General features: G+C 41.2%; 1 protein-coding gene across 1 annotated transcript in view; it reads left to right on the forward strand.

The window, feature by feature from the left end:
* The first annotated feature begins 4,006 nt into the window (after positions 1–4,006).
* The window catches only part of LOC118714598 (thioredoxin domain-containing protein 3), a 36,476-nt gene continuing 27,243 nt past the window's right edge, over positions 4,007–13,239 (forward strand). Inside the window, exons 1-5 of the mRNA XM_045575945.1 lie at positions 4,007–4,039; positions 4,119–4,176; positions 4,314–4,471; positions 5,923–5,994; positions 7,872–7,988. Coding sequence (XP_045431901.1) covers positions 4,007–4,039; positions 4,119–4,176; positions 4,314–4,471; positions 5,923–5,994; positions 7,872–7,988 — 438 coding nt within the window. The remainder of the gene's footprint in view (positions 4,040–4,118; positions 4,177–4,313; positions 4,472–5,922; positions 5,995–7,871; positions 7,989–13,239) is intronic.

Genomic DNA, 13,239 nt, shown 5'->3' on the forward strand with positions numbered 1-13,239 from the left:
ATTAACAGGTATTCATTTAGAATTAATTATACCAGTAATAGTTGATAAGTTTCAGTATCAATAACCAACTATTGCAGTATAATTAATGGCTTATTGTATCTACTTTTTGTCATCACTCTAGATAAAACCACTATATCGAATATCTGTATTTTGATATCTTTATATTTAAACGCACAAAAAATTTATATTTTATAATTGTATTTTAAAAGGCAATTTGCACTCTTCAAATAATTTTTATTTCATCTACATTAAAAAAAAAAATCAGTGACATAAAGTAGTGAAGGAAAAAGAGCCGCATGCTAACCTGACAATCTCAGGGGAGGTCTGTGTGGCAGTCTTGCAAACTCAGAGACCTAAAATAAGCACAAAAGATGGTTTGAAAATTAAATATCTAACTACAAACAGGTTATAGTGGGTAGTCATGTTCTAGGCCGATATCTCACCTGACAAAGATCAACTTAGATCTTCTTTACTGAGCCCTTCTGCCCTCCCACCTCTAAGATAACATATCTGTGAGATGTCTGGGTGACTTGTAACTTCCCCTTTTCTGGAGCCCCTGGGGCACACCCAAATGTGGTTGGTGCCAGGACAGTTGCCTCAAATTCCTTTGTTACCATGTTAATTGTTCCTGCACTCACCTAAGTCGAAGTCCATCATTTTACTTTTTATCCAATCCCAGGGGTTTCCCACCACTTTGCTTTCTTCTGCCTCCTTACTCCATCACCAACGAATTTCATGTAACCCACCTATGTCCCTCCTTTGATTTCAGTGTATAAATAGAAATGTAACCCCGCCATTCTTTGGAGCATTATCTCAATCCATTGAGGTTCTGCTTTTCGGCATATGTTGACAGTTTGGCTCAAATAAACTCACTAAAATTCTTTACAGGTTTCAATGGTTTTTTTCCATTAACAAAGTTGTTATAATATTCATAACTGTCATTTTAATTGCTGTGAGGACACTGGTGATATCTTATCTTTTATTTATGATGCTGGTAATTTTTGTTTACCCTATTTTTCTTGATCACTATAGCTCTGAATTTAATAATCTTGCTGAACTTTACAAAATACAACTTTTGATATTGTTCATATTACCTTGTTTTCTGTTTTCTATTTACTTGGCTTTTATTCTAACCTTTTAAATTTTTTTTCTTTACCTTACTTAAATATGTTATTTCTTTTAGTTCTTAAGTTGTAACTTAGATCATTATGTATTTTAAAAGCTGTCTTATTGTAATATGTCTTTAATATTATACTTTCCCTTTAACCACTGAGTTACCAACATCCAACAAAATTTTATATATTGTGTTTTAATTATCAGTCAACTTGGAATATTTCCTAATTTCTCTTTTGGTTTCTTATTTGACTCACTGGTTATTTAGTAGAGTGTTGTTTAACTATCAGGTGTTGAAAAATGTCCCAAATATTTTATTGTTACTAAATTCTATTGTAGTTCATTCCTGTTGTGATTAAAAAATATGCTGAAAGGCTGAAACCAGTTTGGCTCAGTGGATAGAGAGTTGGCCAGTGGATTGAAAGGTCAAGGGCATGTACCTTGGTTGCAGGCACATCTCCAGTAGGGGTTATGCAAGAGGCAGCTGATCGATGATTCTCTCTCATCGATGTTTCTAACTCTCTATCCCTCTCTCTTCCTCTCTGTAAAAAATCAATAAAATATATTTAAAAATATGCTGAAATATTCCAATTTTTGAAATTTATTATGATTTTTAAAATTACTACTATATGGTTCTTTGTGAAAAATATTCCAAGAGCACTTGAAGAAATGGTGTATTCTGCAGTTGTCAGTACCTGTCAATTTGATTGATAAGGTTGTTTACATCTTTAATCTTACTGATTTCTGTGTACGTGTTCTATCAGTTAATTGGAAAATGATGCTATAATCTTCAATTATGATTATGGATATGCCTTTCTTTCATTTAATTCAGGCAAGTTTTTTGCTCCATGTATTTGAAGCTCTGTTGTTTATTATATACATTTTAAAACACTTGTCTTCCTGATGAAACTTTTTATCATCAGGAAATGTCATCTGAAAATATTCTTGTATTGAAGTCGCTTTGTCTGATATATTAATATAATCATGCCAACTTTTTATGATGTTTACATGATATCTTTTCCATTGTTGATTTTCAACTCACCTGTACCTTTATTTTTTTTATTATTTTTTAAAATATATTTTATTGATTTTTTACAGAGAGGAAGAGAGAGGAATAGAGAGTTGGAAACATCGATGAGAGAGAATCATCGATCAGCTGCCTCTTGCACACCCCCTACTGGGGATGTGCCCGCAACCAAGGTACATGCCCTTGACTGGAATCCAACCCCGGACCTTTCAGTCCGCAGACCAACGCTCTACCACTGTGCCAAACCGGTTTCGGCTCACCTCTACCTTTATATTATAAAGCTTATCTTTTTACTAAATGCATATCATGGGGTTTTCTAATTTTTCATTTTGAGTCCTGGGAAGAAAGTTAATCACCTACTAGATCAATTAAATACAAATGTTTAAAATAATACAACAGAACTCAGAGTCTTTACAAGGCTGACATTGGCCAGTTGTTGACTAACACTTAACTACAATAGATTTGCAAAGAAACAGGCACTTACGACCTTTGCTCAAGAAGAAAAGAGCAGGTTAATGTAGGAAAGAACACTTTTAATAAATCTGGAAGAAAGATAATGTCAATTATATGCAAGAGGCAAAACAAACCATTAGATCCATTCGGGAGTAATATCTTTCCTGGGCTATTTGGCATTTATAACTTACATTCTGCTCTAATAAAACAAATACATTTTCTTATAAGTAACATTTTCAGAGTGCATTTGTCCTTGAAGTCCACTCTGGGAAGACCCAAACGAACAGCTCATCAACAAGTTTTTGTTTCAAAGCCTCCACAAGCAAGGTTTTTGCCATCAATAGAAGTAATGCTTAAAAACCTAAATTTTCATCCATTGCCTTGCATGGGGACACTGAGACAGAAGGGAGGCAGCTGAGGGAGGAGGGGGGGAAGAGGCCTAGAGGGAGCGATTTTCCCAGCCAAATGCAGGTAACCTTGGCCCAGTTCTGAACACAGTGGTGAAGCTGGGAGGAGGGGGGAGGGGTGGGGGCGGGAGCAGAGTGCACGCTGGGGAGGTGGGGGTTGGGTGGGAGGAGTGGGCAGTGTGCCTGAGCTCGTGGGCGGCCAGGAGGCTGGCAGGAAACGTTGGCGCCCTACTGCTTCCCGACCAGCACCCACAGAAAACGCAGCAGGAGCCACACCCCGCCCAGACGCCAGGGGCCCAGGTACTCCCACAAAGGCCACAGGCCTGGACCAAGGGACCAAGGGGGCTGTGCCTTCCTGTACCGCGGAGCTTAAAGGAGGTCCTGTTTGTGCAGGGCTCGTTTGGGGGGGGTGTGGGGGGGGGGAAGAGGGGGAAAGAGGAGAAGGGGTTCCTCAGGGTATGCTGGGATGTAGTCTGGTTGCCCTGGGTCACACTGATGTTGCTATCACAGGGGAAACACTCTCTCAAAGCCCCGGAGGCCACCGGACAAACAGGTTCCTGGGCCTCGCTGGCTGACCACCTGTGGGCAGTTCATGCTGTGCCCCTCCACTGAGCGGCCTTGCTCTAGAAGTGAGATCTCCGTGGGGAAGGGCTGCAGGGAGACCCATGAGCACCTTCAGAGAGGTGAACACAGAGCACAAAGCTCCAGGACAATACACACAGCTGTGCCTAGGAAACTCTGCCTCCTTCCATTCTCACCTGCCTTCGGGATTCTCCTGCTGGGAAGACCTTTGGCTGCTGTAAGCAAGCCTTAGAGAGCGCCCAGTGTGAGGAGGCCTGGGAGACACTGGAGTCTCTGTGGGGGGAGTACCTAAGCCGCTAGGGAAGGGACATTTATTTCTATGGTGCTTTAAGATGTTGCTTGAACGCACAAACAGGACAGTATTTAAATTTCTCTGAAATGTTTTCTATTTGTCTCCCCTTTTTTTCCGTGTGATAGTGGACACATGGCAGGCAAAAAGCGGGAAATCCAGTTACAGGTAGGCATGATCTAGCAGCAGTTCTTAACTTGGTGGCACGGGCACTGGAAGGCCATGTACAGTGCCTTCTGTTTTGCAGGCTGTCATCAACACCCAAAGCCTCTGGGAGGAGATGTTGCAGAACAAAGGTGTAACAGGTACTGGGGTCCCTCCCCCAACCAGTAACCTCGAGTTTGGCCCAGGGCACCTCATGGCACCCCAGCACAGAGCACAGCTCCCTACTTCCACAAAAGGCCCTGCTGTGTCTTTGCCCCTGCCCCAGCCCTGAGATAAGCTGCTATTCCAGAATTGTTGATTCCATTCTTTCATAAATATCGTCTTCTAGTGATCGATGTTTACCAAGCCTGGTGTGGACCTTGCAAAGCAATGCAAACGTTATTCAGGAAATTGAAAAATGAGCTGAATGAAGACGAAATTCTGCATTTTGTTGTAGTAAGGATTTAACTTCCATAAAACTATTGTTTTCTTGTTACTTTACGTCTTCAAGTGTTCTCTTTAAGGATTGTCTTGAGTTAAACAACCTGTCAACTCTTCAGAATGGACAGTGTTTGCTGGGAAGTTTTACTCTATATTTAGTTTGACCTGATCTGAGAACAAACGAGATTTTTGCACCATGCCTAGAACATTGAGATTATTGGCCATGGTTGTGAACATTAGAAAAGTATACAAATGGTTATCTGTTTATTGATGTTTCTTTTCATCTGACCTTATGCAATGTGTCTTAGAATCAGAGCTCCAAGTACTACTCACTGAATAGCTTTGGGAAGGCTCTGGGCATTTACTGGGGTTGGTATAAGAGGTTAAAAGACAGTACCAGAAGGATCTAACAGCTGGCAGATGGGTCACAGACCATCAGGCATCCTCAGAAAATTCTATTAATCCTCCTCACTCAGCACACACAGCTCAGAGCGGCGTGAGGATACAGGTCTGAGCTTTATGACTGTCCTTTCAGCAGTACCCAAACCTGACTGAATGCCTCAGCCTACTCCACAGGCATCAATTCCATGACTATGTCTATCCCACTGGGAAGTGCTAGTAGTCTTTCCAAGATATGCCTAACTACCATACTTACATCTGTTAAATTTATCAAAAAAATGTTCGCATTGTCCTTGAGTGTTCTATTATGTTTGAACACATTCAACAGTAGTATACTCACATAAACTGATGCTGTCTTTGTATGACTTCTAAAGGGTAAAGAAAATGAATTCTTAGTTTCCAAACCTCCATTGTAAACAATGGACAGTCGCCCTCTGCTGGATATTTTACTTTCTGCAGGTAGCCTCTTTGGGGACCTTTCTGAACTTGTGAATTTAAATCCAAAATTAAGCCCTATGACATTGATTATTTTTTATATCACCGTAAGCTGAATGGTCATATACATTTTTCTGTTATGTGCCCTTTTAAAAGACTTAGAGACTTGTACTAACATTGTACCAATACATATAAAATTCAGTAAAAAATATTGTATTTTTATAAAGTCATTAAATGCTTTACATGTTAGTGCTTTATTATGATATAAACATTGTAATAATGATATCTGATTAGTTTAAAATAAAATATTTGACTTCTGTTGCTTAATATGGTAGATTACTTTCTTTCAGCCTCTTTCATTCTTATTTTTGGGTAGTGGTGGTGGGGGGTGAGGGTGCCATAAATGTGAACAGCCAGAGTCAGGTTGAGGCCAAATGATGCAGAGCCTGAAATGCCAGTGTTTGCAATTTGATCCTTAAAATTACTGCATACTAAGAGAATGTTGAATAAATATAAAAATAAAATGTATGTGTATCTGTGTTTGTTTGTTTGTTTGTTTGTATATAGTGCATCTAATGACTTGAATATAGTTTCCTATATTATCATCTGAAATATTAATATCTATTTTCCAGGCTGAAGCTGACAGCATTTTGGCCTTGCAGCCATTTAGAGAAAATTGTGAACCTATTTTTCTTTTTAGTGTTGTAAGTATAATATTTATTTTCTCAAATGTATTATCAGATTCCAATTTCTAGTTAAAGAGCAAGTAGCATTATAAAATATTACCACAGAACTCTTTTCTGGTGAAAGTCATTATAGATTTTTTTTTTTACTTCATCTTTCCTTCTCTGTTAATATAGTTTATATAAACTGACTTCTAGGAGCTAATAATGGAGAGATTAGACTACCATATACTGAGCTAATCAAAGAAAAGGAACACAAGATGTATTTACTTTTCTTAAAGAAATAATCAGACAGCCTGGCCAGTGTGGCTCAGTGGTTGAGTGTTGACCTTGACTAGGAAATCAAGGTTCAATTAAGGATCAGGGCACATGCCTGGGTTGTGATCCCCAAGGGGAAGTGTGCAGGAGGCAGACAATCGATGATTCTATCTCATCATTGATGTTTCTATTTCCCTCTTCTTTCCTCTCTGAAATCAATAAAACATATATATTTTTTAAAATAATCAGACATTTGTATGATGAATTATTACTTACTGGAGTTAAAAACTGGAAATTTCTTAGATACCCAGTAGGAGAGTCTTGATTATAAATATTCACATATACCAACCTAAGGAAATAGCTGTGTGATCACTATTTTGTAATATATATTAACTTCTCTCTCTATATTTACAAAGGAAGACAGAAAGAGCATTCATCAGACTCTATTATGGGGGAAAGATGTAAAATTTCACTTTTCTTCTTTATACTTTTCTATATTTTCCAAATATTCTGTGGTGAACACACAACTTTAGTAATCAGGAAACCATAGTAAGTGCTATTTTCTAAGAGGAGAGTACACAGTTAAGGGCTAACTTGTTTGATAAGAGTGTGGAAGCTAGGGACCTGGGGTGGTGAGGAAAGGCCTCGAACAGAGGGCAAGGACCTCCTCTGCTGCTGGGTACTTTAATTCTCATCTTTTCTATTAAAAATAATGACTTAAAAACAATTCTTGGATATAACTTTTCCCTTTTGTTAAATAATACTCTTTCAATGACTTCAAGGAACTGAATCACTGAGTTCATTGAGTTTACAGTTGCATTGTAGATCTGGCTCTGTAGGATTTGATGAATGAGATCAGGGGTCAGCCAACTTCTTCTGTAAAGGACTAGATACTCAGTATTTTCAGCATTGCCGAAATATTGGCTCTGCATTGGGCCATAGTTTGCTGATTCCTGGCCTGGAGTTTGCGTAGGGAACCAGAATGAGTAACTGCATGAAGCAGGAAGGGGCTTAAGCTAATGAGACATGAGGAGACTCTAGCAGTAGCAGCAGTTAGGAACAGGGGACTGAGGAAGAAAGACTGGAGCTCTGGGATAACCATCACCCTGCCAAGTTAGCCAGGCCTGGTCAGTAGACCTTAACCAGGAGACTCAATTAACCCAGTGCAGATAGGCTAAAACCAAGAGGAATTGAACTGGTGACCAATAGGTGCATGGGTTGACAACCACTGTACCATTCTGGCCAGGCACTGAGACCTTATTTTTATTTTTATTTTTTTAAATATTTTTTTATTGATTTTTCATAGAGAGAAAGGGAGAAGGAAAGGGACCTAGAAATGTTGATGAGAGAGAAACATTAACCAACTGCCTCCTGCACACCCCCTACCAGGGATGTGTCTGCAACCAATAAACATGCCCTTGACCAGAATTGAACCTGGGACCTTTCAGTCCACAGACCAACGCTCTATCCACTGAGCCAAACCGGTTTTGGGTGAGACCTTATTTTTAAATGGCTAATACAATTGCTAAGAAAGGAATGGTGGAAGTATGGGTCAGGGCGGGTTACTTAGTTTAGTTGGTGTTAATTTTTGACTTACCTTGAAAATGAATCTTTCCTTCATGTTTTCTTTTCCTTTATAGAATGGCAAAATTATTTCAAAGATTGAGGGTGCAAACGCACCACTTGTTAATGAAACAATTATTAACTTGGTGAATGAGGAGAGGAAAATTGCAGCAGGTGAAATGGTTCGCCCTCAGGTAATAGTTTGCACTCCTGGCTATTTTGTGTTTTAAAATAGCTATGACATCTTTTTTGTTGTTTTCCTAAAGCACTTTCCCTAATTCTATAACTGTCCAGGTAACTAAATGTTGCACTTTCTTTTCTTTCTTTCTTTCTTTTTTCTTTTTTTTTTTTTTTAATATATTTTACTGATTTTTCACAGAGAGGAAAGGAGAGGGATAGAGAGTTAGAAACATCGATGAGAGACATCGACCAGCTGCCTCCTGCACACCCACTACTGGGGATGTGCCTGCAACCAAGGTACTTGCCCTTGACCGGAATCGAACCCGGGACCCTTCAGTCCCCAAGCCGACGCTCTATCCATTGAGCCAAACCGGTTTTGGCTAAACGTTGCACTTTCTGAAAAGTATCTTGGCAATATGGATTAAAGGCCCTAAAAAACATAGGTATCCTTTGAGCAATTACACTCCCAATAAGCTTTCCTAAGAAGATAATGACAAATATAGAAAAGAATGCTTATTGAGGTGTTGTCTGTTATTAAAATACTAGGGGCCCAGTGCATGAATCCATGCATCTTAAAAGGACCTGTGGGCACTAGGGGGCTCTCGGCCCATCCTCCAGCCCCCTCTCAGGCCCTCCCGCCTTGGGCCCCAATTCCCTGCTTATTGACATTCCTGCTCCCGCTGCCGCCACTCTCACTTGCTGATAGCGTGGAGTGATTGGAGCTGGTGCCAGCAATGGGTGGGACCGGCAGCTGTTGCCCTGATTGTCCCTCAGGAGCAGGGGGAGGTGATTGGGGCCGGCAGAGACAGCTTGCACCTGCTGACAGTGCTGAGTGATCGGCACTGGGGGCTGGCAGCAGTGCAGTCAGCAGCTCTGACACTGGCTGCAGGTGTGAGTGGGGCCAGCGCTGGAAGGAAGTGTGAGCACCAGCTGGGACTGTGGTGTGTGGGGGCAAAGAATTTTCAATAACCACCAGAGGCTCACCCCAATGACAGCGACCAGCGCCCCACCTTGGTCTGGTGCCCCACTCACCTGCTCCACCATCCCACCCCAGCCAACACCTGCTATGTTCTGTGCTCTGCCGCCTACTGCCGATGCCTTTTATGTTCCGTGCAGGGCCCTGATGGCCAATGCATATCATAGCAACTGGTTGTTTGGTTGTTTTGCTCTTCAGTCTATTTGCATATTAGGGTTTATATGTGTGGAGGGCTGTTTCTCTGTTTTCTGAGACCTGCATGGAAAATGACAGGTTCCTGAGTGGAGGAGTTGGGGATTAAGAAATTTTAAAAAAAGAGAGAGACCAAGACACAGAAATAGATAGAAGCTGGGACCCAGGTCAGGGGCTATCACTCTGATGGAGAGACAGTCAACACACAACACAGCACATTGACTTATTTCCAAAAGAATAATGGGAGGATTCCCTGAAAAGCTTAGAATCAAAGGAGTTTTGGGTGTGCCCAGGTCCTATTCATTCCTCATTCCTTGGATTGAGCATATTAAGACCTGGGTTGCCGAAACCAGTTTGGCTCAGTGGTCTGCGGACTGAAAGGTTGCAGGTTCGATTCCGGTCAAGGGCATGCACATTGGTTGCGGGCACATCCCTGGTAGGGAGTGTGCAAGAGGCAGCTGGTCGATGTTTCTCTCTCATCGACGTTTCTAGCTCTTTATCCCTCTCCCTTCCTCTCTGTAAAAAATCAGTAAAATATATTTAAAAAAAAAAAAAAAAAAAAAGAGCTGGGTAAGTCAAGGTCCTATTCATTCCTCATTCCAAGCACATGCATAAAGATAAGAAGTGGGTACTGATAACAGTCTCCCACATTTTGGGGAAACATGTTCCCAGGGTGTGGCTCTGCCTATGCCTTGAGTTTAGGTGATGATAATTAAAGGTCATCCATGTGCATTCCCAAGGTGCCCTCTACAACAATATTTATAGATTTGGAATTAGGCAAAGGAGAAGATGGCGGTGGAGTAGGTAGATCTTGCTTGCACCTTCTGCTGGAACCAAACTAGAAGTAAAATGCAATTAGGGAACATTCACTCTGAATTACCAACTGAAGACTAAAGAGGAGATTTTTTAAAGAAGGAAAAGCAGAAATTACCTTGGGACTGGTAGGAAGAGCAGTGGTCATGAGAAGGGATGGCCGGGCTCTCAGGGGCAGCAGCCCAAGAGTGTGGAGAGATATCTTGTTTTCATGGGGCGGGAGTGGAGAGATTACCCTGAGAGGAGTGAGGCCTGGACTCCCACCTGAGCTTCCCATCCCAGAGTATCAGAGCTGGGAATAGCCACCTCTGTTGCATCCAGGGTTGAAAGGTGTGGGGCTTCTATTCACCAAGGGAGAGAGGAATCCTGCTGGGGACAAATCTTATTTTTTTTTAAAGGATCAGAGCGCAGGGTTTTTGTTCACAGTCACTCACCCTAGAGGGAAGGCAGTGCAACTAAAGTCACCTGAGGAGAGTCTGGGGTGGGAGGCTTTGGGGAAAGACATGAGAGAGAAGCTGCCAGGATCCTGTGCTTGGTCATCCCCATTGATACCACAGCATCTATTTTTCCTGAGAGGCACAGCCCCTCCCCATCAGCAGCAGCCTGGAGAAGCTCATCCCATTTTTGGAATCCCTGCTCACCACACCTTGCATTTCCACCCCCACTGAGGAGGCAGTAGCTGAGACCCAGTCTGGGTCTGTGGGTTGCTCAGACTCTGGGGGAATTGGTAATTGGCTTCCTGTGGAGCCATTTCTCTCCCTTTCCCAGGAATCTGGTGGCACTCCCAGCTTCCAGCAGACCCCAATGGCCTGCTTCGAGGTGCTCCACCCTCCGGAGCTCAGGGAAATATTCCAGGACATGGGTGGTGGCAATTCCCAAGGTACCTAGGGACATTTGTTGATCTGCTTCTGGGCCCCATGCTGCTAACATGTGGGTCATGGAGCATAGCTTGGCCCTTCCCATGTGCAGCCAAACTCAGGAAATTCCTAGAGTCATACATAAACTGTGGATCGCTTGAAGCTTTGATCAGATTGCCGAGAGCCGATTATGGACAACTTCTGACATTGGCTAGCACCAAAGTACAACTGCAAGGCCTGTAAATGGCCCACAAAGTAGCCTTATACAACATGAGGACGAGATCCAATGGGAGATGTCAGCAGGCACTAAACACCCCAACACCTCAGTTCTTTTCATTCTTTTATTTTTTATTGCTTTATTATTTTTTATTTTATATCTCTTATTTTTTCTTTCCTTTGCTTATTCTTTTTTTTCCCTTAAATTTTTTCTCTCCTTTTATTTATACTTTTTTCTTTCCCTGTGCTTTATTCTTATATTTTTCTCTTCCTTTCACCTTTCATATGTTCCCCCCTTTTTATTCTTGTATTCTGCTTCCCCGCACCCCCGCTCCTTTTTTTTTATTTTTATTTTTTTATTATTCTTGTGCTCTTTTCTCTTTCCTAAATCGTCTTTTCTTTTGCAGTTGTTCTTATTGTAGCTGTTAGGTTCCTTTGCATGGTTTTTCTTTTGTTCTGTCAGCATCTTAAAAAGCTCACATGATGTGTTCAGGGTTGAGCTTCAAAGTCATCCAGCCTGAGGGGATTCCACCCACAAACAGGACAATGACAATCAAGACCCAGTTATAACAGGAGGGTCAATTAACCCACACAAGGAAATTCCTAGAGCATCCAGCTAAAGAGGTAAAAGAAACTGCATGACTGAGTCCCACAGGAAACTTAATACATAAGGACAATAAACAACGACAACAAAACACACAAGATTGTTTCAGTGAAGTTTGTCTACATGAAAGGTAACAATATCCATCCCAATATCATAGGGTACCAGAAGGAGAAGAAAGAGAGAAAAAGATAGAAAACCTGTTTGAAGAATTAATGACAGAAAACTCTAATTTGGTGAAAGGAAAGGCCATAGAAGTTCAGGAAGCACCGAGTCCCAATCAAGATGCACTCAAAGAGATCCACACCATCTACATCATAATTAAAATGGCAAAAGTTAAAGAGGTAATCATAAAGGCAACAAGAGAAAAACAGAGTTTCCATAAAGCTATCAGCTGACTAAAAAAAAAAAAATCCCCAAAACAAAAAGCATCACTATATCCCAGAAGGGATTGGCATGAAGTATTCAAAGTAATGAAAAGCAAGGACTAGAACTCAAGACTACTCTATCCAGCAAGGATATCATTTACAATTGAAGGTGAAATAGAGAGTTTTCCCCAAAAAAAGTCTAAAAGAGTTCATTTTCACCAAACCAGCATTGTAAAAAATATTAAGTTAAAGGGACAGCTTTAAGAAGAAAAAGAGAGGAACATAGGTACCAAGAAAAAAAGTGGCAATAAATAAGTACCTATCAATAGTAACTTTAAATGAAAATGGATTGTTTCAATAAAAAAACACAGGATACCTGAATGGATAAGAAAACATAACCCATATATATTCTATCTACAAAGAGACCCATCTCATAATAAAAGATTCACAAAGACTGAAAGTGAAGGGATGGAAAAAGATAGTCCATGCAAATGAAAAAAAAAAAAAAAAAAAGCTGGAGTAACAATCTGACAAAATAGATTTCAAAACAAAGGCTATAAAAAGAGACAAAAAGTTATTTATTCTCTTGCCAAAACAATGTTTATATATAAACTAGAGACTTGGGGCAAGAAATTCGTGGGCTGGATGGGTGGAGGGGGGCACCCTCAGCCCGGCCTGCACCCTCTTGCAGTCTGGGACCTATTGGGGGGTGTCTGCCTGCTGGCTTAGGCCCAGTATCCCCAGGGAACAGGCCTAAGCTGGCAGTCAGACGTCCCTCTCACAGTTTGGGGCTCTTGCAGTTCAAGACCCCTTGCTCCTTCCCACTGCCTGCAGCGGAGATGGCAGAGGCTCCTGCCTCTGTGGCTGAGCTTGCCAGCCATGAGTCTGGCTTCTGGCTGAGCTGTGCTCCCCCTGTGGGAGTGAACTGACCACTAGGGGGCAACTCCTGCTTTGAGTGTCTGCCCCCTGGTGGTCAGTGTGCATCAGAGTGACCTGGTAGTTCTGGTCCTTCCACTATAAAGGCTGCTTGGGCTTTTATTATTATAGATATATATATACAGAATCACAGAAGCACTTTCAGGGCTTCTCAGGTTATGAAGACCTTCATTACTGCCCCCATCCTTTCCGGTATTTTAGCCTATAGTAGGCAATGAACTATTGTTTTGAGCAAGATTTTTTTTTTTTTTTTTTTTTTTTTTTTTTTTAAGTTAAGGTGTTATCTTTCTGTTTCTAATTTACTAA

The sequence above is a fragment of the Pipistrellus kuhlii genome, unplaced genomic scaffold (assembly GCF_014108245.1).
Source record: "Pipistrellus kuhlii isolate mPipKuh1 unplaced genomic scaffold, mPipKuh1.p scaffold_m20_p_10, whole genome shotgun sequence".
Lineage (NCBI taxonomy): Eukaryota > Metazoa > Chordata > Mammalia > Chiroptera > Vespertilionidae > Pipistrellus > Pipistrellus kuhlii.